Here is a 23,985-nt window from a genome sequence, read left to right on the forward strand (position 1 = left end):
TGAGAATTGTGTTTTCAACTTTTCAGGAAATCTGAAATTATGTGAAAAATAATCCTTAGTACACAATTAAAGCATGACCAAAGCAAAAAAAAAAAAGAAACCAAAATGCTGAGTGTTGGCAAGGATGCAGTGTAATCATAACAGTCTCGTGGAGATATTAACTAGTATAACCCCTTTGGAAAAGTCTTTAAGAGTGGGAGACAATGAACCATGGTCCTTGAGTCAAACCTGGCCACTACCAGTTTTGTGTACAGCCCAAGAGCTAAGAATGGTTTTGACAGGACTGACAGACCATGTGGCTTACAAAGTCTAAAATAATTACTATCTGGCCCTTTACATAGTTTGCGAACTCTAGTACTAGAGCTAAATGTAAGTATATCTTATGACACAATAATTCCACTCCTGGGAATGTAAGCAACAGAAATGTCTATATATACTCCCCAAAACTCAAGTTCTAGAATATTTATTAACAGCCAATAACTAGATATTAGCCAAATGGCAATCAACATTAGAAGGGATAGGGACTTCTCTGGTGGTCCAGTGGCTAAGACTCTGTCCTGCAGTGCCAGGGAAGCACGCTCAATCCTTGGTCAGGAACTAAGATCCCACATATCATGGAACAACTAAGCCCACTTGGCAACTAGTGAAGCCCATGAGCCACAACTGGGTAGTCTGTGAGCCTCAAAAAAAGATCTCACACATCACAGCTAAGACCTGACACAGCCACATAAATAAATAAATTTAGTCATTAGAATAAATAATAATTTAGCCATTAGAAAATAAATAAATAAATAAATTTAGCCATTAGATAAGCTAAATACTGGGCAGTAACTAAAATGATCCACAACTACACACAACTCGGATGACTTCCAGAAACACAATCTTGAGCAAGAGAAGTCGGACAGACAAAAAAGAGCAAACTATACAACTGTATTTATATTTAGTAGAGAATCACTGAACAATGAGGTTGGAATGAGGACAGCAGTAACTATAAAGGAGTAGGGTGATACAAACTAAACTCAAAGGACCATGAGCAGGGAGAGCTTTTGATAGATTTTTTGATAAGGCTCCTTCTTAACTTTATCGGGGCGTTGGCTTCAAATATACATTCCTTTTGTACAAGTATATGGAATAGAGCAAGGAAATGAGAAGAGCAAAAAAAATGCTGTCTTATGAAGTCAGGAAATAGGTACTAAGGTGTAAAAATATTAATTTTAATATATATAGTAATGAACATAAAAAACTTAAAAAATAAAAAAGTCACTAAAGGAAAACTTAAAATAAAACATTAATAGTGATTTCCTTTGGGTACTGGGATTATAATTTTCTCCTTCTTCTTAATATCTTCTATGGCTTCTAAATTTTCCGCAATGAGCATAAGCTTCATAAACAATCACATCAACCAGACTTCTAGAAACCAAAAATTAAGACAATATAAAAAATAAGTATTTTTATATATCATCATTTAGTTTGTGTGTGTATGCTCAGTTATCTTTTGAGAAGTCTGGAAGGATTTTCTTCATTAACTCAATTTACTTCCCTACAGCTTGCTCTTTCCCAATAAGAAAATGTATCTATTTACTTATAGATGAGTACAAACTTTGAAAACTCTAGGACCAAACTACTATAGGAAACTAACATGTAAAAATTTAGTTACCAAAGAAAACTCCAGCACAGTACACAAGGATTTGTATTACAAAATGTTTGGAACAACACTGTTACCATTTGAAAAAAGAAAGGAAAAAAAAAAAAAAAAAAAACCCTAGCCCTCTGAACAATTCAAACATCTATCAAAAGAATGAATAGATAAACTGTAACCTATTTGTTAGATGAAAGGGTCCAGGAGATGTAAGAGATGGGGGTTTGATCCCTGGGTCCGAATCCTGGGTTCCTAAGATTCCCTGGAGGAGAAAATGGCAACCTACTCCAGCATTCTCATCTGGAAAATTCCAGACGGAGGAGCCTGGTGGGCTACAATCCATGGGGTCACAGAGTTGGAAACAAATGAACACACACACACATGTAGCAGAGGTACCCAACCTCTGGGATCCAATCCCTGACGGTCTGAGGCAGAGGTGACGTAATCAGTTCACTTCAGTTCAGCCGCTCAGTCAGATCTGACTCTCTGCGACTCCATGGACTGCAGCATACCAGGCTTCCCTGTACATCACCAACTCCCGGAGCCTACTCAAACTCAAGTCTATTGCGTAGGTGAAGCCATCCAACCATATCATCCTCTGTCATCCCCTTCTCCTCCTGCCTTCAATCTTTCTCAGCACCAGGGTCTTTTCGAATAAGTCAGTTCTTCGTACCAGGTGGCCAAAGTATTGGAGCTTCAGCATCAGTCCTTCCAATAAATATTCAGGACTGATTTCCTTTAGAATGGACTGGCTTGATCTCCTTGTAGTCCAAGGGACTCTCAAGAGTCTTCAACACCACAGTTCAAAAGCATCAATTCTTTAGCACTCAGCTTTCTCTATAGTCCAATTCTCACACCCATACATGACTACTGGAAAAACCACAGCTTTGACTAGACAGACCTTTGTTGGTAAAGTAACGTCTCTGTCTAGATTGGTCATAGCTTTTCTTCCAAGGAGCAAGCGTCTTTTAATTTCACGGCTGCACCATGACCTATATACTCACTGTTTTGGGGTGTTCCTAAGATAAAGCTAGCTTGGAAAGGAGTGGACTTAATAAAGACAGGGGCCTTAGTGTATGTGCATTATTTGGTCAAGTCAGGCCGAGAGGTTTACAGTGGAAAGTGCCCAGCCTACAGCCTGACTGACAGTGCACCAAAAAAAAAAAAAAAAATTTCACGGCTGCAGTCACCATCTGCAGTGATTTTGGAGCTCAGAAAAATAAAGTCAGTCACTGTTTCCAGTATTTCTCCTTTTATTTGCCATAAAGTGATGGGACCAGATGCCATGATCTTAGTTTTTTGAATGCTGAGTTTTAAGCCAACTTTTTCACTCTTCTCTTTAACTTTCATCAAGAGGCTCTTTAGTTCTTCTTCACTTTCAGCCGTAAGGGTGGTGTCATCTGCATATCTGAGGATATTGATATTTCCCCTGGCAATCCTGATTCCAGTTTGTAGGTCATCCAGCCTGGCATTTTGCATGATGTACTCTGCATATAAGTTAAATAAGCTAAAAACTAAAGGTGATGTAATAACAACAGAAATAATGTGCACAATAAATGTAATGTGCTTGTATCATCCCCAAACCATCCCCTTACCTGGTCTGTGGAAAAACCGTCTTCCACAAAACCAGTCCCTGGCGCCCAAGAGGCTGGGGATCACTGCTACACTGCTGTTCACTCGATAACCTGTGTCTGACTCTTCGTGACCCCATGCAGCACGTCAGGTCTCCCTGCCCCCTCTATTTATTACAGCTTGCCCAAGTTCACGTCCATCGAGTCAGTGATGCTATCCAACCATCTCAAAAAAACAGCAGTTAAAATTAAACTTAAAGCTCCATGTATAAATAAGAAGGAATTTTAAAACATAATGTTTATTTTAAAAGGCAAGGTTCCAAATAAGAACAATGGATGATACTCAAAAACATATATAAAAAAAGTATACACTGTTAATAAATACTTATAAATATACGTAATTAAGAAACCCCAAATTCAGCATAGTGGTTACCTATCAGGACATAAAGAAAGAAATGAAAAAGAGAAAGGTGGTGTAAATAAACAAACTGTGGTAGATTTACCTACAAAGTAATTAGAACAAAAGATCCATAACTCTACAAAACATGGATGACTATCACAAGCAATGCTGAGAGAGAAAAGCCAGAAAGAAAAGAATACATAGTATACCTTCCCATTTCTTCAAAGTACAGAACCAGACAAAACTAATCAACTGTTACCTGTGATATCTGATATATTTGAAAAAAATAGATGTATTTAGTGAAACTAATTTTTAATTTTTTTGGCCATGCCACAGGGCTTGCAGGATTTTAGTTCCAAGACCAGGGACAAAACCTGTGCCCTCGGCAATGAAAGCTCAGAGTCCTAACCACCAGATCACTGGGGAATTCCCCAATGCAACCCATTACTTGCTATGCTTAGGATCTGTGCATGTCCAAATAAAAAAAAAAAATACTGATCTCTATTATATACAGTCAAAAAAAAAAACAAACACAGAAACAAAGTACTTATATCTATAAAATGCAGAGGACAGAGAAAATGTTAAATCAGATTATGAAGTAGTAATCATTAAAATTCAGATCATGGGAAACTCTACAAAGCAACACCTGTTTCCCAAACAACGATTTGCAAAGGTGGCGGGCGGGTGGGGGGCGAGGGAAGCAAAAGAAAAACACAAAAACAGAAATGGAGACATTAAGAAAGATCTAAGAGACAACTATTACTGAATATGAACTTTCCTTAGGTCTGGATTAAAAAACAAACAACTAGAAATAACCTTAGGGGGAAAAGACACTATTTATGAGACAAATAGAAATGTGAACACTGATGATATCCAGCAGTTAAACAACTGCAGAATATTTAACATTAAGAATATTCAAAATGATTGATGTGACTTTTTAAGGTGTGACAATAGTACTATAGTAATGTTAAAGAAAGATTAATTTATTAAAGGTACATAATGGATTACTTATCAATAAAATGACATGTCTATAATTAGATTTTTGAAAAAGCATCTGGGAGAAATAAATGAAGTGTGTAGATGGGGCAGGACTGGCTATAGAGACTGTTGGGGATACATGATAGGCACAGGAGAGTTAGCTAATTATTGACTACTTTTGTGCATGCTTGAAATTCTTCACATTAAAGTGTTTTTAAGAAGGAAGGAAATACAGCAATATATTCAGATCCGACAAAGTTTAAGCCTTTGGTACTCAACAGTTATTATATTAATCTCTACATTTTTATGTGCTTAATATATTTTATTAAAAAAATACAATAGGAGTCCCTATGAACAATCCAATGAGATGTTGAAAGCATTCTCTAAGATGGAGAATGCATCTGAAGTGCAAGTTTTTGTTTTTGTTTTTTTTTGAAGTGCAAGTTTTAATAATTTCCAAACCTAGGCCATGAAATAAGAATTCTGAACAAATCGAAGTCCTTTAAAAACAAAGAGGGTTAAATAACATCAGGAATAAAACCACCACTTGAATACAAACACATGAGAACAGATATCTCTTATTTCTAAAGATATCTCTTATTTCAGTCTTTACGATCTCTCTGGATAAGGTAAAGCAGTACACTGAGTCCCTTGGACTGCAAGGAGATCAAACTAGTCAGTCCTAAAGGAAATCAATCCTGAATATTCACTTGAGGGACTGATGCTGAAGCTGAAGCTCCAATACTTTGGCCACCTGATGCAAAGAGCTGACTCAGCAGAAAAGACCCCGATGCTGGGAAAGATTGAAGGTAGGAGGAGCAGGGGATGACAGAAAGCAAGATGGCTGGATGGCATTACCGACTCAATGGATATGAGTTTGAGCAAGCTCTGGGAAATGGTGAAGGACAGGGAAGCCTGGCGTGCTGTAGTCCTTGGCGTCACAAAGAGCTGGACACGACTGAACGACTGAACAAAGTACACTGTGTAAATATCAGACATGTTTAAATTCTTATACCAAAGACAGCAAGTTATTTCATTCATCAAAGCAAAGATCATAACACATCACCAATGGCAAATCAGATTTTCTCCCAAATACTTTTAACAAATAAATGATATTACAAGGTCTTAGATGAGGCATAAAATAATCCTAAGCAATAAGCTTTATGAAACAGTGACTTGAGGAAAATAGAGCAAAGCTGGACTTATTAAACAAAGAGAGGCATAAAAATACGGTTAAAATAAGCAAAATATAGCAATCAAAATCTATCTATTAAGACCAGCCGAGGACTTCTCCAGTGGCTCAGTTCATAAAAATCTGCCTGCCAATGCAGGAGAAGCAAGAGACATGGGTTTGATCCCTAGGTGGGAAGATCCCCTGGAGAAGGAAATGGCAACCCACTCCAATATTTTTGCCTGGAAAATTCCATGAACAGAGGAGCCTGGCAGGCCACAGTCCATGAGGTCACAGAGAGTCAGACAAAAGTAAGAGCACACGTGTACACATAACATTAAGATACATCATTTACATCACTCCCCAGGCTTAACGTTCCACACTGGGACTAAGTTACAATGATCATCACAACCATTTAACTTCTGATTACATAACTTAATGTCCAATGCCATCTCACATACCTTGTAATTCTGGTGAGATTCAAAGTTGGAGAGAGGAGTATTGCACGCAGTGGAGAAGGGCATGACTTTCACACCTCTATAAACAAGGCCTTTATCATAGAGTTGTTTGAAGATCCACCTGGCAAGTAAAGAGAAAGAATTTTTCAAGAATTACATTGCCAAAATCCTGTTTTCCCAAATACAAACATCTATGCCAGTCTAGTTTCCATTTGCAGAGTATCTGACAGGCAAAGAAGTAGAAACACAACGTCTCTCAACTGGTGAATAGCTGGTAAATTATAACAGATCAGTATAATGAGATATTATGTAGACATTAAACCTGGAGAGGGAAACAATAGTCCACTCCTGTATTCTTGCCTGGTGAATCCCATGGACACAGGAGCCTGGCAGGCTACAGCCCATGGGGTCACAAAGCGTCAGACACCACTTAGCGACTAAACAACAACAATGTAGACATCAAAAGTGCTAGTATCTGTTGATACAGAAAGATGCTCATGACTTGACGTTGACTGAGAAAAGCAATTGACACCATATTGTACAATGAGGTACCATTTATGTGAAACTGTACATATCAGTATACATATTTACATTTTTAGAGATGCTAAAAAAAAATAGGTTTCCACCAATGTGTTAACTTACAGTTGGGATTTTAGGTTGTTTTTCTTCATACTTTTCTGGTGTATTGCTTAAATTTCACTATAATGGACAGTTTTACAAAGGCTTAAGTAGAAACAATTGGGATTAGGATCAGATATCTCTCCTATAGTCAGTCAAGAATTTTTATTAAACACTTATTAAACATGCTGCTTGCTTTAAGCTAAGTGCACCAAGACAGTGCAAAACAGTCATCCCAGGTTCTCCTGTGGTACTAGTCACCTTTCCTAGATGGATACAAGAATGCATTTGGTGGGAATCCTTACTCAATTCTGCCTTTATTTAACTCATTTTTGTAGTTCGAGTCCTAAGTACTCGGAACAATAAATGAATTAAATTCTCTCCCATATGGTAAAATACATTTTTGTGAAAAAACTATGCACAAATTTTCATGGTATTCCTTGACTTTGAATAAAGTCTGAAAGCCTGGTGTCTTGTAAAAAATTTCCCAAATTCAAACTTTAAATTATAGACTCTGATTCAAGTACATTCACAGGAGACCAGAGGAACTGTCAGATTTGATATTAAGATCCAGATTCAAGCCTAAGAGCCATATAACTCACGGAGTGATCTCAGCGATAAATCACAGTCACTTGCCTTTACCTCCAACAGGGTCTAACCCCAAGTCACAGGACTTTCTGAATCACCCGGGAAAATTGATATGGAAGTATTTTTTTTTTTTTGGCTTTTATAAAGATATGGAAGTTTTTTATATATACTCAAAAGTACCAACTCAATCTACATTATCACCATTAACGCTATCATTTAAAATGTATCACCTACTATTATTTTTATATTCACGCTAGGTTTATGTGTCTTATTTATATGTCAACATGTTCCTCAGCAATAACTAACATTCTAATACTAAGAGGCTTTTAATGATTTTCCCGATTGAAGTATGTTTTAATATAAATAAAGAAGTATGATGTAAAGCTTCACTGTCTACTATGGTAGCATTAGCCACATGAGCTCATTTAAATTCATTAAAATTAGAAGCTCAGTTTCTCAGTTATACTAACCACATTTAAGTGCTAAATACTTAAATGCTGATCTGGAGCATAAAGAATACCTTCTTTTTCAGACATTTAACAGAAACCCTGCATTTTTAGAATGCACTAGTCATGAGAATTCCAACTAGTCAGTGAAATAGGAAGAACCTCTGTCCAAAGTTCCTGCCTTGCCAGACAATTTAATCAACTTCCACCCTTGGATATATGGGTCTGGAGATGCACTCACAGGGGTACATTAGAGTCAGAGGGTCTGAGAACTGCCCTAGATATCTAGCTCCTCAAAGGGCATGTGCCAAGCATGTGCAACAGATATTGACTAACAGAAATGTAATCAAGGAGACAGGAAGACAGTAAGAAGCACAAATACTTCAATGCAGGGCCCCCCCAAAAAAAGAATCCTACAAAAGATCTCTGCAACTCACCTGTAATTACACATAACTTAACAAAAGGAGGACTTCCTCAAGGTCTGAGTTATGTACACAGGGCATTCTGTAGCCATAATAATTGTTTGCCAACTAATGATACGTAATGATTCTCAGACTACTGTAGGAAGCTCAAGTTAAATTACATATCAAAACTGGCATTGCAAGAATTCTTATTCACAGTTAAAGGAAGCAAAATTAATTTTGAATCTGTTAGGAAACAGTGACTGCATATATAATTTCTCTCAGTAAAAAATTCAAGTACACATCAAAAATTCAAGTATCATTAATATCTTCTTAGAATCTAAAATATACTGAATTCAAAGATAAATTTAGGGGTGGAAGGAATGAACAGTACTGTAGAATTTCAGGGAATATAAATACTCTGTATGATACCAGAATTATGGAAGTATGTCGTCACACATCTGTCCAAATCCAAAGAATGTACAAGAAGAGGGAACCCTAATGGAAACTCTGGACTTCAGCTGATTATGATCTGTCAATACAGGTTCATGAATTGTAACAAATGTACCACTCTGGTGGGGGATGTTGATAACAGAGGAGGCTCTGTATGTGTGAAGGCATAAAATATGTGGGAAATCTCTGCATCTTCCTCTTTTTATCTTTTTAGAGCACTTTTAGGTTCATAGCAAAATTAAGTCTTTAAAAACAAAGAAAAAACAAACCAATTCCCAAAGATTTCAGGTAACTATGAAACAAGCTGATTCATACTAGAGCACCTCTCTACTAATACAACAAAACAGTCATATTTATACCGTCAAATAAACTTACCAGACAGATTCCATGAATTGTGGATACAGAGTTTTGTAGTCATTGTCAAAGTCAATCCATCGGCCAAGTCTGGTAATAGTAGACTTAAAGCATGTGAATATTAAAAAAATAGGAATATTAGAGTTTTTAGACAACGACATGTTATTACATAGCAATTATCATCATTATATATGATGATTGTGGGAGAACAATCAATGGTTCAAGTAAATCTATATTGTAAACAACACATAAAAGTCTATCAAAGCTACCAAATGTCAAACACTGCAGATCTAACTGTTGCTGGCATGAATCATCAATGGTTGCTGAAATTAATGAGTCACAGTATGATAAGAAACAGGGTACTTACTAATTACAAAGGAAAACCCGAAACTTGACAATGGAGAAACTTCACAGAATGGTCTTAGTGAACAACATTAACAACGCCAATGAGACATATCGGCACTACGTGCCTGCTGATATGACAGACTAAGAGGGCTTGATGTTACTTCTTAGGCATTTTTGCCAAAAAAAGTATAACCTAAACTGAACCATGAGGAAATATCAGACATTGAGGGAATTTCTGAATTCTTTAAAAGGAGACAACGTCATGAAGACAAAAGACTAAAGGAATGTTCCAGATTGAAGGAGACTGCAGAGATACAACTAAATGAAATCTGTATTCCTAGACTGGATCTTGTATCAGAAATAAGAATTAGTGGCCAACTGGTTAAATCTGAATAGGTATATAATATTGTATCAATGTTAATTTCCTGATTTTGATAATTATACCATAGTCATTAAGGTGTTAGCTTTTGGGAAGTGGGTGTTTGGTATAGAGGCTCTTTATACTATTTTGGGGAGAAAAAAAAGCCCACATGTATATTACAACCATCAGGATCTTCCCCTATTAGTGACCAGGCAATAAAGGTAGATTCAGGAAAGTTAGGTTAGGAGAAAATTACGGAGCTTTGATTTTTAGGTTGATGAAATCAAATTTCATTAAACAATAAAAATCAGTTTTGAGCAGAAAGAGCATAATAAACAGTCTTGAGAGAAATAACTTGGCAAGCTAAATGGAAAGAACATGAGCAAGAGACCAATTATTAGATTGTTATAGAAATGAAGACAATGGTGGCTGAAAGACTAGGCTGTAGGAATGAAAAGAGATGTCTAGATAAGAGATATTAAGAAAGGTTTGCGACATTTGAACAGGTCATGATGACTAAAATTTGAAGTCTGGAAGACTGATACCACTGGCAGGAACAGCAAATCTGAAAAAGTCATAAGATCATGAAGATGGAAAAAAATAAAAGCCAGATATGTTTTTGCATTGTACAGGAGTCTGTACAGTTGTACAACAATCTGAGAGGCAGGGAGGAAAGGGGGAGTTGAAGACCTTTGTTTCTAAGCCCATCAGAATTAAGAGAAGACAAGAGCTCTGCCAGACTTGACAGTTATTATACTTAAATCTATCGGCTGTGGGAGCTCTATGACTAGAAAAGCAGTGGGCAAGATGGGAATCAAGCTAATATAACAACCAGTCCAAGTGTGAATTATTTTTAACATCTGAATTTTAAAATTGCAACATTCAAGTTAATCTGTTTACTAGGACAGCATGATTCCTATCATACATTGTGGGTAGGTAGGAGATTAAATTTGGAAGATCAATCAGGAACATAGAAATCAGAAAAGAGAGGGTTCAGCTTAACAGTTTAGGCAATGAAGTTGAAGATGGAAGCTAAACAGTCCTTTAAAGAGGACAGTCAACTTTGGGTGCATGTCATAAAAAGCACAAACAATCATAAAGTATTTCAACTCCCCTTTAAAAACTAGTTTCTAAAAAAAATTCTACTTAAAACAACCAACTATACCTTCCATTCAGCAGAGTATCGCATCACAATTGCTCGGCACTGACTGTTATACTCTGCAATTCCCAGTTTGGCTACATCCTCTGGTCCTCTGATTCCCAGGGTCTTATCAATTTCGTATTCCTGAAAATTTGCAATAAGATCGTTAACATCCCTGCCCTATGAAATAAATGCAATTCAACAAAGCTAGAAAATAAAAGGGATTTAAAAAAATTAGTTCTCAGAAAATCTATAGAGAAAATGAACTGTAAAACAGTATTATAGAAATAAAGTTGAAGAATATCTGAATATAGCAAAAATTCATATTTTAACATATTATATATTGAAATACAATGCTTATTTAAAAATATCAGAACATAATACAGCTGATGACTCAAACATACCACAGGTAAACCATGACAATCCCAACCAAATCTTCTGTCAACGTGAAACCCACTCTGGTGAGCATATCTTGTAACTATATCTTTAATTGTCCCTGCAAGTATATGTCCATAGTGAGGCAGTCCAGTTGCAAAAGGAGGCCCATCATAGAAGGTAAATCTAAAAGGTAAGAAAAATTTGTTGTTACTTTAAAATAGACAGCAGAAACTAAGACAGCATTTTACTACAGACAGCTCCTGTAACAGTAGAGTCTTTGGGGAGAAGAAAAACTGCAAGACTAGGAAACTCAGACATAACTGATTAGATGTCTACTGGAGGCCTTGCATTCAAAAAGGCTAAATATGACCATTTGGAGAGACCTGCATTAGACCATCCATTCTTCATTTATTAGCTCTATGATCTAAAGGAAATTATTCATCCTGATCGTAAGTTAGATCATCTGTAAAATAGGGCAAAAAACACCTATTATAAGGTTTTTTGAGCAGAAGAGACACATGATAGAAACAGTAATTAAAGAAAAGACTGGTTTTTAGGTGAATAAAGACTAGAGGTAGGAAGAACCCCAATAGGAAGCTACTACACTACTTGTCTAAATGCTTAAATGAGAATGGTAATAATAAGAAAAGTGGAAAGGAAGAGACTTGACATATAAACTGGAAGACCTCAATAAGAAACTGAATGTACCTCTAGTAGTTAAAATCTCATTCATTCAACATATATCTACTACTGAGATATACAAAGAGGTAGGAGATTCTGAGAAATGATTATTTTTAGACTATACCTTAACCAAAGAAATTCACATACTTTGGCTTATGTTTTGATTGCTTTAAGCATTCCTGGAAACAATTAAAGTCGGACCAAAACTGCAAGATTTTCTCTTCTTCAGCAGGAAAATTAATGTTTTCTGGAACTTGTTGAACCATTTTTGTCACTGCAAGAGAAATCAAATTTTTTATTCTCAAAGAAGTCTAGGAATAACAGAGTACCATACATTAAAATGAATGTTCCTATCACTAGCAATGATACTACATGGTACATTAAATTTTTTAAAGGTAAAGTTCACATACCATAAAGTTCACCCTTTTAAAATGTACAATTCACTTTTGCCTTTTTCTTTTTAAAGTATATACACAAGATTGTGCAACCACCACCACTCTCTAATTCCAACACATTTTCATCACTACTCCCTCTTCAACTTTCCAAAAACCTGTAAACATTAGCAGTCATTCTCCTTCCTCTTCTTCACTATCTGGTGACTGTTCTGCCTCCTCTCTAGATCTTCCTATTTTGGACATTTCACATAAATGAAATTACGTATATACAGACTACTGGGTCTGGCTTCTTTTACTTAGAATTATGTTTTCAAGGTTCATCCATGTTGTAACATGTATTCATACTTCATTTTTCATTTATAGCTGAATAATAATTCATTTTACAGATATGACACTTTTTCTCTATTAATTCCTCAGTTCATGGAGATTAGCATTGTTTTCACTTTTGGACAGGGCAGTTTTTATGTGGACATAAGTTTTCAGCTCTTAGGTAAATACCTAGGAGTGCAACTGCTGGGTTATGGTACTGTGTTCAACTTTTTGAGAAACTGCCAAAATGTGTTCCAAAGCTGCTGTGTCATTTTACATTCTCCTAACAGAGAATAAGATTCCAGTTTTTCTACATCATCACTCCTTATTGTCCAACTTTGGATTATATGAAATCCTAGGTGGTATAAAGTAGTATCTTATCGTGCTTTTGATTTCCATTTCCCTAGTGATTAGTGATGCTGAGCTTATTGGTCATTTTATACCTTCTTTGGAGAAATGTCTATTCATCTTTTGCCTACTGTTTAATTGGGCTGTCTTTTTACTGTTAAATTGTGATAATTCTTTATACAGTCTAGGTACAAGCCCCTTATCAGTTACAGGATTTGCAAAAAAATTTTCCCATTCCATAGCTTGCTTCTTATTTTCTTCATGGTATATTCTTTGAAGCATGAACACTTTTAATTTTGGTGAAGTTCAGTTTATTTAGTGGTTTTGTTACTTGAACTTTTAGTTTCATATCTAAGAAATCACTACAGACAACAAGGTTGTGACGTTTTAGCTCTTACAGTTAGGTCAATGATCCATCTTGAGTTATTTTTGTATGTAGTATGAAGTAAAAACATATGGTACTTTTAAATTTCAAAATTTATGCCCAATTCACACTCATTTATTCTTCAACTACAGTATAACATTTAGTAATTGCAGACAACACATTTCTTAAAAAAAAAAAGAAAACCTTGCCAATTGTAATGATACTAAAAATTCATTAATAATCTGAAAAAATAAATCTCAAAGTAGGTAAAAAGTCTTACCTACATTCATAAGACATAAAGTACTCCTGTTGAATCAACCAAATCTTTCTGAGGAAAACAGGCAAAACCTTAAAAAATGTTAAAGCTAAAAAGATAAGAATTACATTCAAATAATTCCAAGATTATTTTAATTTTACATTTTATCAATTGTGCTGCTTACTCATGATTTTTGTAAAGGACAAAGCCTCTCTGATTTAGTGCCTAGTGAGAGGTCTTAGTGTCTTTGTCAGAAGTTAACAACCTCATTCAGAAATACATGATCAGTTTGGGTTTAACTATCTAGTGGTTTAACTATTGAGTGGGCATCCTTGAGCCCATTTCTCCTCAAAGCCTATTTATTCTCACTTTATAATTTTAATAAGGTTGGTGAGCAGATTTCCAAGCCAACATCAGATTACAATGGGACAGGAACTCTAATAATGAGAAAACAGAGAAGGTGGAAAACCTTAAGAACTCAAATAGCAATCTGAGATAATTGACTCCAGAAGCACAGAAACTGACATACCTCAACCAATTCTGAAAAATCAAAGCCTAAGCACCATAACTGAACTATGCCATAAAAAAATTTTTGTTATTAAAAAAAAAAGCTACGTATATAAAGCAATGGTAGAAATTATGGAATTTCAAAGATCTAGTCCTTACTATGTTAACACATTTTTATTCTATTTTATTTGACAGAGAATGTGAAGAGACTAACTGAAGGACTAACCATGAAATGGCGAATACACAAACTGATTAAAAATAAAATTAGGGAATTTAATTAAAATTATATGGAAATTCAAGATCAGGGAAAATTTAAATCATGCAGATCCTTGGTCTAAATTAGCAACACTGATTCAGGATATAACTGTGAGCTTCCTGGCAGCCAAGGCAAGGGATTAAAAAGTCAAAAGGATATTGATTTTGCACATAAATGAAAATCTATAGAAAATGAGATTTATGCCACAGAGGTCTGAGTCACACACGGAAATGAGTGATCTGTTTAATTAATATTTTTAACATCAGATAAAGTTGTTTTTAAAGTTTGTTACAAGCAGTATTTCTCCTTTTGTCCCTCTTTCATTCATTTTTGAGACGTGAGAGTGCCTTTGAGTTTTATATAGGAAAAAAATAAGGAAAGAACATGTGTGCCATTTAACTCAACTATCCATTTTCTGATGAGAGTAAGCCATTTGCATGCATGTGTGCGTGCAAAGTCACTTTAGTCATGTCCAACTCTGTGCAACCCTATGGACTGTAGCCTGCCAGGCTCCTCTGTCCATGGAATTCTCCAGGCAACAATACTGGAGTGGGCTGCCATGCCCTCCTCCAGGGGATCTTCCCAACCCAGAGATTGAACCTGCATCTCTTATGTATCCTGCATTGGCAAGCAGGATACATACTTACTACCAGTGCCACCTGGGAAACCCCAGATTGTGCCATTACATGTCATTAAACAGAAGCTGAAAGGCACTTTGGGATCTTCAGCTCTTGTCATAACTCATAGGCTTTCAAGGATGGAGAGAGGCGTTAAAGTCTGTGCATTTACTGATGTAGTAGGAGTCCTACTGGATCAGTGACAACTTTATTAGAGGCCAGTTGAAACTTAAAGAGGTTATATCTGAAGACTAACAGATCTTCAGGTATCAACACATTTACGTCTGTCACTCTTAATGCTTGTCAAGGCTGGTCCTATTATTACCAGCATCTATAAAAGCTGACTGGAGTAGACTCACCAGCCCTTCCTCAGATTAAGGAGTCCAAATCTACATTTTAACAAGACCTGAGGGGATTAGCATGCACATCACAATTTAAGTCCTCCTCTTAAACTGTTCTGCTATTTTATTTATCTGAACATTTTTCCTTTTTTTTTTTTTTTTAAAGAAAAAAGCTTTCTGTGAAGATGGCTTTAAAGTTTTATAAAATTTCCAGTGAGCCTCTACATCTCCAAAGATTAAGAACCACTGCATTATTAGGCCAAACACAAAGACCCCATGTAATGACACTGACTATCCCAGGAAGCGTCCTGTATCAGTGACCGGGCTATGGTGGCTGCTGAGGAGAAACAGCCCCCATGCATATATCACAGGATTGCTCTAGCCCCTCACATCCACTGGAGAGCTGTACCTGCACAACAGCATCCAGCAACCACAGGGCTTGTGGGTGAAAGTGGGAGCAGAAAGAGGAGGGGGATTGACCTTACCGGTCATGCTCAGGGACGCAATCTCCTCTTCTTCCTTTTAACTATAATTCAAGGTCTCCACTATCTTCCCTAGTCCATGACTCCTTCTGACCTCTTTAGCCTCAACATCCTCTTCAGCAATTTCTAGATACCCTCCTTGACCTTTACTTGTGTTTACCTCAACATATCTTGGAAAAGCACACCAAAAAAATTTAAAAATAAATCTCATGATCTTTACCACACTTGTTCCCATTTTTAATATCACTGTTCTAGTAGTTCCACTATTTCTTCCCCTTACCTGAAATGTCTGAGTCACCTTTAATACTACCAGATGATCCCCACATCCAATAGATCACCAAGTTACATGGGTTTGACTTCTAAGTCTATTTCTCTATTCCGTCTTCCTCATTCCCAGATCTTCATAACCTGCTACATTAAGTCAAATTTAAGCCCAGTGGCAGGTCCATCTCCAGCCTTTTTAAAGACAACTTATATCTTATTAACATATAAGCCAGAAAGGCATGAGTTGGAGAAGGAAATGACAACCCACTCCAGTATTCTGGCCTGGAGAATCCCAGGGACAGAGGAGCCTGGTGGGCTGCTGTCTATGGGGTTGCAGAGTCAGACACGACTGAAGCAACTTAGCAGCAGCAAGCCAGAGATATACTTACGCAAATGTGTAAAATATGTATAAAGATATCAACGGAAGCACTTCTATAGACAAATATCTGAAAACAATTTAAATACCCATAAATAAGTAACAGACTAAAATAAACTATGGTACATCAATACCATGCATGCAGTAAAAATAATAAACCAAAATATGTAAGCATACATATTAAACATACTGAAAACCAGTGAGTCACAGTTGCTGATAGTAATTTATACTATATGCATTATTTTCAGGTGATTAGAAAATATACAAATATATACTAAGTCTATGTTTAAGCAATTCTGTACTTAATTTAGAAGGCTACCCACCAAATTTAACAATGGCTACCACCAGAGAATAGGATATGATGAGGAAAGTGTGAAGGAACAGACTTTTATTTACTTCATATTACTCTGTTTTGATTATTTTTGAGTATGTCATTAACTTTATCAGGTTTCCCTGGTGGCTCAGAAACTAAAGAATCTGTCTGCAATATGGGAGACCCAGGTTTGATCCCTGGGTAGGGAAGATCCCCTGGAAGAGGGAATGGCTACCCACTCCAGTACTCTTGCCTGGAGAATTCCATGGACAGAGGAGCCTGGTAAGCTACAGTCTATGAGGTCGCAAAGAGTCGGACACAAGAGAAAAATAAATACTATACACCCTGCACACCACCTTCCTAGAGGAAAAGTTCTGGAAGTACCATTTCTCTACTTAAGTACATTTCTGTATTAAAAAAAATATATCCAGTGGTTCCTTACTCCCAATGGTTTCTGTTCAGGCTTTTCACTGAAGCATGATCTTATCTACAATTCCCGCTCCTGACCTTTCCTTTACTCTTACAAAATTCAAGCTCCGAACTATACCACATTCTTAGACACTGCTGAGAAACAAAACTTCCGGCTGACATAACTGCTTTCCAGTTTCAGGCCCTTTCTCTTAAGTACTCTAGCACTACTTAGCATAAATGTACTCTGCTCTATGGGAATTTACCAATCCACCTTCTTCAAAACTAAATATCCCCCTCCCCAGAATCTGTTCCTCTCCTACACATCAAGGTTTATTTATATTGCATGTCCCATGTCTCTCCAACTCAACTGCAAACTCGTTGCTGGCAAAAGCATTTCACTAACCTCTTACTATTTTGTGTCTCACTGTGTACTTACACAGCATAGGTGCTCAAAAATATTTAAACGAATCCCTTTGTCAGCATCCTTAGTGATACTACTCCCAATTGATTTTCCAATCTATCCCACTCCATGGGCTCCTCTTGGCAGGAATGATGATTAAGAGGGTTGGTTTTGGAATGTGACAGTTTTGGTGCCACAACTTAGTATGTGGCTTATAGGAAAAGTTATTCAACCTTTAAACCTCAATTCCGTCATCTGTAAAATAAAGGTTGTAAATGCTCGCAATGCTAATTTAAGATTAAGTGAAATCACAGCAATCAGTTGACATCTATGGAAACTATTACTATTTCTTTGTCCACAAATGCTACTCTTCCGGCCTTTTCCCAGTCACTACACCATCTTCCCAAAAAGAATTAGAGTGCAATCTACATTGAGCTGCCTCCTGTTCCCTATAATTCACTCTTTAACAATTACTTATGAAAAAGATACTTAGTCCACTATTTTACTGATAATTTTTAAAAGCTCATCTTATTTACTAAAATCTCTCAATCAATTGCTTTGCCTCTAGTTTCATCCTTCCTTTCTTCTCTGCAACGCCTGAATGAATGCAAAAACTAATATTGTCCCACCTAATAAAAAAAACTCATCTTCCTTCGTGGATTCATTTGAAACACCACTTCACTAAAGAAGAAAATCATAAATTCATAAGGCTGGACGTTAAGCATCGTCTCCCACTTGTTCTTCACACGAAGCTACAGTGAATACAGCAACTCCCCATGTCCTGAATCACACACAACGTAAAATCCTTTTCTACATTATACTACAGTTCTCTGCACCTACTCCTCCAGTTACTATTCATTTTCAGGGCTAAATCCACTGCAGTTCCTGAGAAGCCTTCTTCTCCCACCGAAGACGTGCTCCTCATCTGGGCCCTTGGATTACGGTTTTAAAGACTGTTAGACGGGAGACGCTGTGCTTACTTCCCTCTAATCACAGACACCCAGCAATACATGCTCATTATGGGAACCTAGGACTTGATGTGTTCTTATGAATACCCAGACTTTCAAGTAATTTCGTCAACCTTCTGAACTTCTCCAGTGAGCTCGATCACACCAAATTCTCTGAATCACTCAACGGCTCAAACGTTAGCTACCAGGATCCCAGGCTGAAGCTGAGTAACTTGCAAGGTTTGTAACGCTCGGTCGAACCGCTGAGCCAGTATTGGTATCTGGCTGGACTCTTTCGCACCATTTAGACCGTCTCCCAATCTTTTCCTTGGAAACGGATATGCACGTACTAACCCATGGCCCCCAATGAACATTGAAAAAAATTATTGTGAACCAGAGGGGACCGTGGGTCCCCGTGGGCAGGAAGGGGCGTATCTGAGGGGCCCGTGGGCAGGACAAGGTGACCTGGGGAGCCCCGCGGGCAGGACAGGGAGTACCGAGGGGCCCCACGAGCAGGACCGACCGTACCTTAGCGGCCTCCAGGACGGCGCAGCTCTGAAAGAAACGAGTCTGCGTCTTGGCCGGGTGATGCAATGTCCAGACAGCGTGAGGCTAAGAGGAAGAGGCCTGGTTTGCCACGGCCAATCAGCGACCGGCATTTGACACCCATCAACAAGCCGCACGCCGATTGGTAACGTGGTGCCCCGGTCACGCCCACCCGGCCGTTCCTAGGTGTGCACTGGGAAGGTTGCAGTAAGATTCCCGGGCGTAACGGCTCTGACTTGCGTTCTAGTGGAGGTCGTGGAGGACGCGACCGTTTTATAGAATGGACACTGATGCACACAGGAAATATGTTGTGCATCTAGACAGGGCGTTGTTACACAAGATGTTTGCCTTCATCGGTGTTCACCTCACTGGACATAGACTAGATGTGCATTTACCCACGGGTGAACCAAATGCAACGCCAGGGCCTCAGTTACAGTGTGGCGCCGTGAGTGAGCAGTGTCAAGGCTGCTTTACTAGCTGATATTAAGGAAAGCAAGCCTAGACATTAAGGCAATTTTTTTTAGTGTAATGGAGACCTGCACCAAAGCACCTTGGAGTCCACAAAGATGCAATCTTGGAGCAAAGACCAGGCTTGTTAAGTCTCTGAGATGGGTCACAAATATCTTCCAGTGGAATGTGCTCAGGTCTGTGCAACTCTTTGCGACCCCATGGACTGTAGTCTGCCAGACTCCTCTGTTCATGGGATTTTTCAGCTGGAGGAATACTGGAGTGGGTTACCATTTCCTCCTTAAGGGGATCTTTCCTACCCTGGGATGGAACCTGTGTCTCTTGCATCTCCTGCATCTGCAGGCTGATTGTTCACCACTACCACCACCTGGGAAGCCCATTTTAACACACATTCTGGATAATTATGCTCCTCACTAAAATTCTTGACCTGCCTATTTTCAGAGACCCTCCTATATCTCAGGGAAATACAGAGGCCACAGAACAGTCTGAGAGGAGCTGAAGCACTAGAGGTCAGTGCAGTTCACAGAAACCTTTCCTTTCTCCTGAGTGCCATCTGCAGAGTTTTCATGAATTGTACTGCAGAAATAATGGTATACAAACATACAGAGAGATATAGCAAGAAAGGAAGAAAATGCCTGACAACCAGCTTTATAACTATTATGTCTTAATGATTCCTGAATTGAAAACAAAATTATTTGCCTATTAGTCTACTTACTTATGCATTTAATAGCACTGATTTGAGTCTCCCCAGTACCTTTTGGGTATGTTGATTAAAAACCAAAGGGAATCTAAAGCCATGCAAAGGACAGTTGATCACAGCATTGGAGCCAGACTATGAAGAAAATTTCAGCCTTTGACAAATTGAGAGTAATTCAGTGTGTAACTGCTTAGTATACCCAATAATATATCCAGGAGTGGCCTGTGGGTGTTCAGGAGTCTCTGGAGGAGGCATGGGTCGGTGGTGGCCTGCTGTAGGATTGGGGGCACCGAGTGTAACAGTACATGCATGGGATCTTGTGAGGGAGGTCACCATTATCTGCATTACCTCCACCATAGTTTGGCTCCACATAAATAGCAGGGAGGGAACACAGCTCCACCCATCAACAGAAAATTGGATTAACGATTTACTGAGCATGGTCCCACCAATGAAGCAGGACAAAGGCTAAGAGTTTTGCCAAGAGAATTCACTGGTCATAGCAAATACCCTCGTCCAAAAACACAAGAGAAGTCTCTACACATGGACATCACCAGATGGTCAACACCGAAAACTGATTATATTTTTTGCAGCCAAAGATGGAGAAGCTTTATACAGTCAGCAAAAACAAGACCGGGAGCTGACTGTGGCTCAGATTATGAACTCCTTATTGCCAAATTAAGACATAAGTTGAAGAAAGTAGGGAAAACCATTTGACCATTCAAGTATGACCTAAAGCAAATCCTTAATGATTTACAGTGGAAGTAGGAAATAGATTTAAGGGACTAGATCTGTTAGACAGACTGATGAACTATGGATGGAGATTCGTGACATTGTACAGGAGACAGGGACCAAGACCATCCCCAAGGGGAAAAAAAATGGAAAAAGGAAAAAGCAAAGAATAGGAAAGATATACCCATTTGAATGCAGAGTTCCAAAGAATAGCAAGGAGAGATAAGAAAGCCTTCCTCAGTGATCAGTGCAAAGAAATACAGGAAAATAACACAAAAGGAAAGATTAGAGATTGCTTCAAGACAATTAGAGATAGCAAGGGAACATTTCATGCAAAGATGGGCTCGATAAAGTACAGAAATGATATGGACCTAACAGGAGCAGATATTTAAGAAGAGGTGGCAAGAATAAACGGAACTGTACAAAAAAGATCTTCACGACCCAGATAATCACGATGGTATCACTCACCTAGAGCCAGACATCCTGGAATGTGAGGTCAAATGGGCCTTAGGAAGCATCACTATGAACAAAGCTAGTGAAGATGAGGGAATTCCAGTTGAGCTATTTCAAATCCTAAAACATGATGCTGTGAAAGTGCTGCACTCAATATGCCAGCAAATTTGGAAAACTCAACAGTGGCCACAGGACTGCAAAAGGTCAGTTTTCATTCCAATCCCTCAGAAAGGCAATGCCAAAGAATGCTCAAACTACCGCACAATTGCACTCATCTCACATGCTAGTAAAGTAATACTCAAAATTCTCCAAGCCAGGCTTCAGCAATACGTGAACTGTGAACCTCCAGATGTTCAATCTGGATTTACAAAAGACAGAGGAACCAGAGATCAAATTGCCAACATCAGTTGGATCATCGAAAAAGCAAGGGAGTTCCAGAAAAACATCTACTTCTGCTTTATTGACTATGCCAAGGCCTTTGACTGTGTGGATCACAACAAACTCTAGAGAATTCTTCAAGAGATGGGAATACCACACCACCTGGTTGAGAAATCTGTATGCCGGAAGCAACAGCTAGAACTGGACATGAACAACTGAATGGTTCCAAATAGGAAAAGGAGTACATCAAGGCTGTATATTGTCACCCTGCTTATTTAACTTATATGCAGAGTACATCATGAGAAATGCTGGGCTGGATGAAGCACAAGCTGGAATCAAGATTGCTGGGAGAAATTATCAATAACCTTAGATATGCAGACTATACCACCCTTATGGAAGAAAGTGAAGAACTAAAGAGCCTCTTGATGAAAGTGAAAGAGGATAGTGAAAATGTCGGCTTAACACTCAACATTCAGAAAACAAAGATCATGGTATCTGGTTCCATCACTTCATGGCAAATAGATGGAATAACAGTGGAAACAGTAGCAGACTTTTTTTGGGCTCCAAAATCACTGTAGATGGTGACTGCAGCCATGAAATTAAAAGATGCTTCCTCCTTGGGAGAAAAGTTATGACTAACCTAGACGGCATATTAAAAAGCAAACTTTGCCAACAAAGGTCCATCTAGTCAAGGCTATGGTTTTTCCAGTAGTCGTGTATGGATGTGAGAGTTGGACTATAAAGAAAGCTGAGTGCCGAAGAATTGATACTTTAGAACTATGGTGTTGAAAAAAACTCTTGAGAGTCCCTTGGGCTGCAAGGAGATTCAACCAGTCAATCCTAAAGGAAATCAGTCCTGAATATTCATTGGAAGGACTGATGCTGAAGCTGAAACTCCAGTGTTTTGGCCACCTGATGTGAGGAGCTGACTCATTTGAAAAGACCCTGATGCTGGGAAAAGTTGAAGGTAGGAGAAGGGGACGACAGAGGCTGAGATGGTTGGATGGCATCACTGACTCAATGCACATGAGTCTGAGTAAACTCTGAGAGTTGGTGATAGACAGGTAGGCCTGGCGTGCTGCAGTCCATGGGGTCGCAAAGAGTCGGGCACAACTGAGCGACTAAACTGAACTGATAGCCAGTAAAATGACAGAAAAAACCTGATCTGAGAATATGTGTAGGGCATTCCTGAGATAGTTTAATTAAGAACATTTAGGTTATTAACTAGAAGTTGGAATGTATTTTAATTTTCACATTCCTCAAATTGCCACCTTGTTCATTTTATCATCTGTCCGGACAGCCCAGATCAGAGCAGAACAGAGGGTTTCCAGACAGACATGTCCATGGGGAAAAAAGGTGGGGATTATAGGTCTAATTATTTTTAAATGATGTCTAAATTTAATGTCTAAAACTGAAAAACCAAGAAATCACAGCATAAACATGTTAGGTAGAAATTCAGAAATAATATCAGAGGAAACCAAATTTCTGAAAATGGATATATCTGGGGAGCACAAATTGGTGATGCACAAGGCTACTTGATGTTCCATTTGTCTGCTCTGGAGATGGAGGGTATAACAGATTCAAACATGGTCACAGATTCTGAACACTCTTTGCACTGAGACGTGAGGATCTATGTCCCCTCACTTTTGAGGGGCTCAGAGTCTGTTTTACCCTATAAAATATAGTGGAAATAACCAAGCCAGTTTCTGGGCTAGGACTTAAGACATCTGCTCCCTGCTCCTAAAATAGGAACAGGAAGAAAATGACTTGCTATGAAACTGAAAGTTATGTTGCTATGCTGTGAGGAAACTAATGGACAGGCACCAAGTGAACAGACCATTTTAGAAGTGGATCTTTAGTGTCAGTTGGGCCACTCCCATGACACTATATGAAGTAGAGACAAGAAGTCCCCAAAGTCCTAAAAAAGTTGCTTATCTGTGAGGAAAATGAACAAGTGTTAATAGGATGACTTGTTATGCAGCAATAGATAAGATGGTACAAATATAATGAACATCAAGAAAAGGTGGAGTTATTTATCTTGCTGAAAGGTGGTTGCCATTTTTCATGAAGTCTGAAGCCTTGGAAACAGGAAAATGACTCTTCAGTTACTTAGCTCCTCAGACCCTGTTTACTGAGCACCCAGTT

The 23,985-nt window shown here is 38.2% G+C and overlaps 1 protein-coding gene and 1 non-coding gene across 4 annotated transcripts in view; both read right to left on the reverse strand.

The window, feature by feature from the left end:
- Nucleotides 1-19,188, reverse strand: part of IARS1 (isoleucyl-tRNA synthetase 1) — an 80,576-nt gene extending 61,388 nt beyond the window's left edge. The window contains exons 1-6 of one of the 3 annotated variants that reach the window (XM_065947625.1): nucleotides 19,098-19,188; nucleotides 12,131-12,257; nucleotides 11,329-11,485; nucleotides 10,949-11,068; nucleotides 9,099-9,181; nucleotides 6,221-6,338 (exon numbers count right to left, since the gene is read on the reverse strand). In XM_065947625.1, coding sequence (XP_065803697.1) covers nucleotides 6,221-6,338; nucleotides 9,099-9,181; nucleotides 10,949-11,068; nucleotides 11,329-11,485; nucleotides 12,131-12,249 — 597 coding nt within the window. In that variant the 5' untranslated portion in view covers nucleotides 12,250-12,257; nucleotides 19,098-19,188. Of the gene's footprint in view, nucleotides 1-6,220; nucleotides 6,339-9,098; nucleotides 9,182-10,948; nucleotides 11,069-11,328; nucleotides 11,486-12,130; nucleotides 12,258-13,679; nucleotides 13,848-15,861; nucleotides 15,995-19,097 lie in introns of those variants that run through there. The other 2 variants (XM_065947624.1, XM_065947623.1) reach the window with 2 other exon arrangements.
- On the reverse strand, nucleotides 15,683-15,815 carry LOC136143939 (small nucleolar RNA SNORA84). Its single transcript, XR_010658438.1, has one exon. It is a non-coding gene; the product is annotated as a small nucleolar RNA SNORA84 (small nucleolar RNA).
- Nucleotides 19,189-23,985: the final 4,797 nt, after the last annotated feature.

The sequence above is a fragment of the Muntiacus reevesi genome, chromosome 10 (genome assembly GCF_963930625.1).
Source record: "Muntiacus reevesi chromosome 10, mMunRee1.1, whole genome shotgun sequence".
Classification (NCBI taxonomy): domain Eukaryota; kingdom Metazoa; phylum Chordata; class Mammalia; order Artiodactyla; family Cervidae; genus Muntiacus; species Muntiacus reevesi.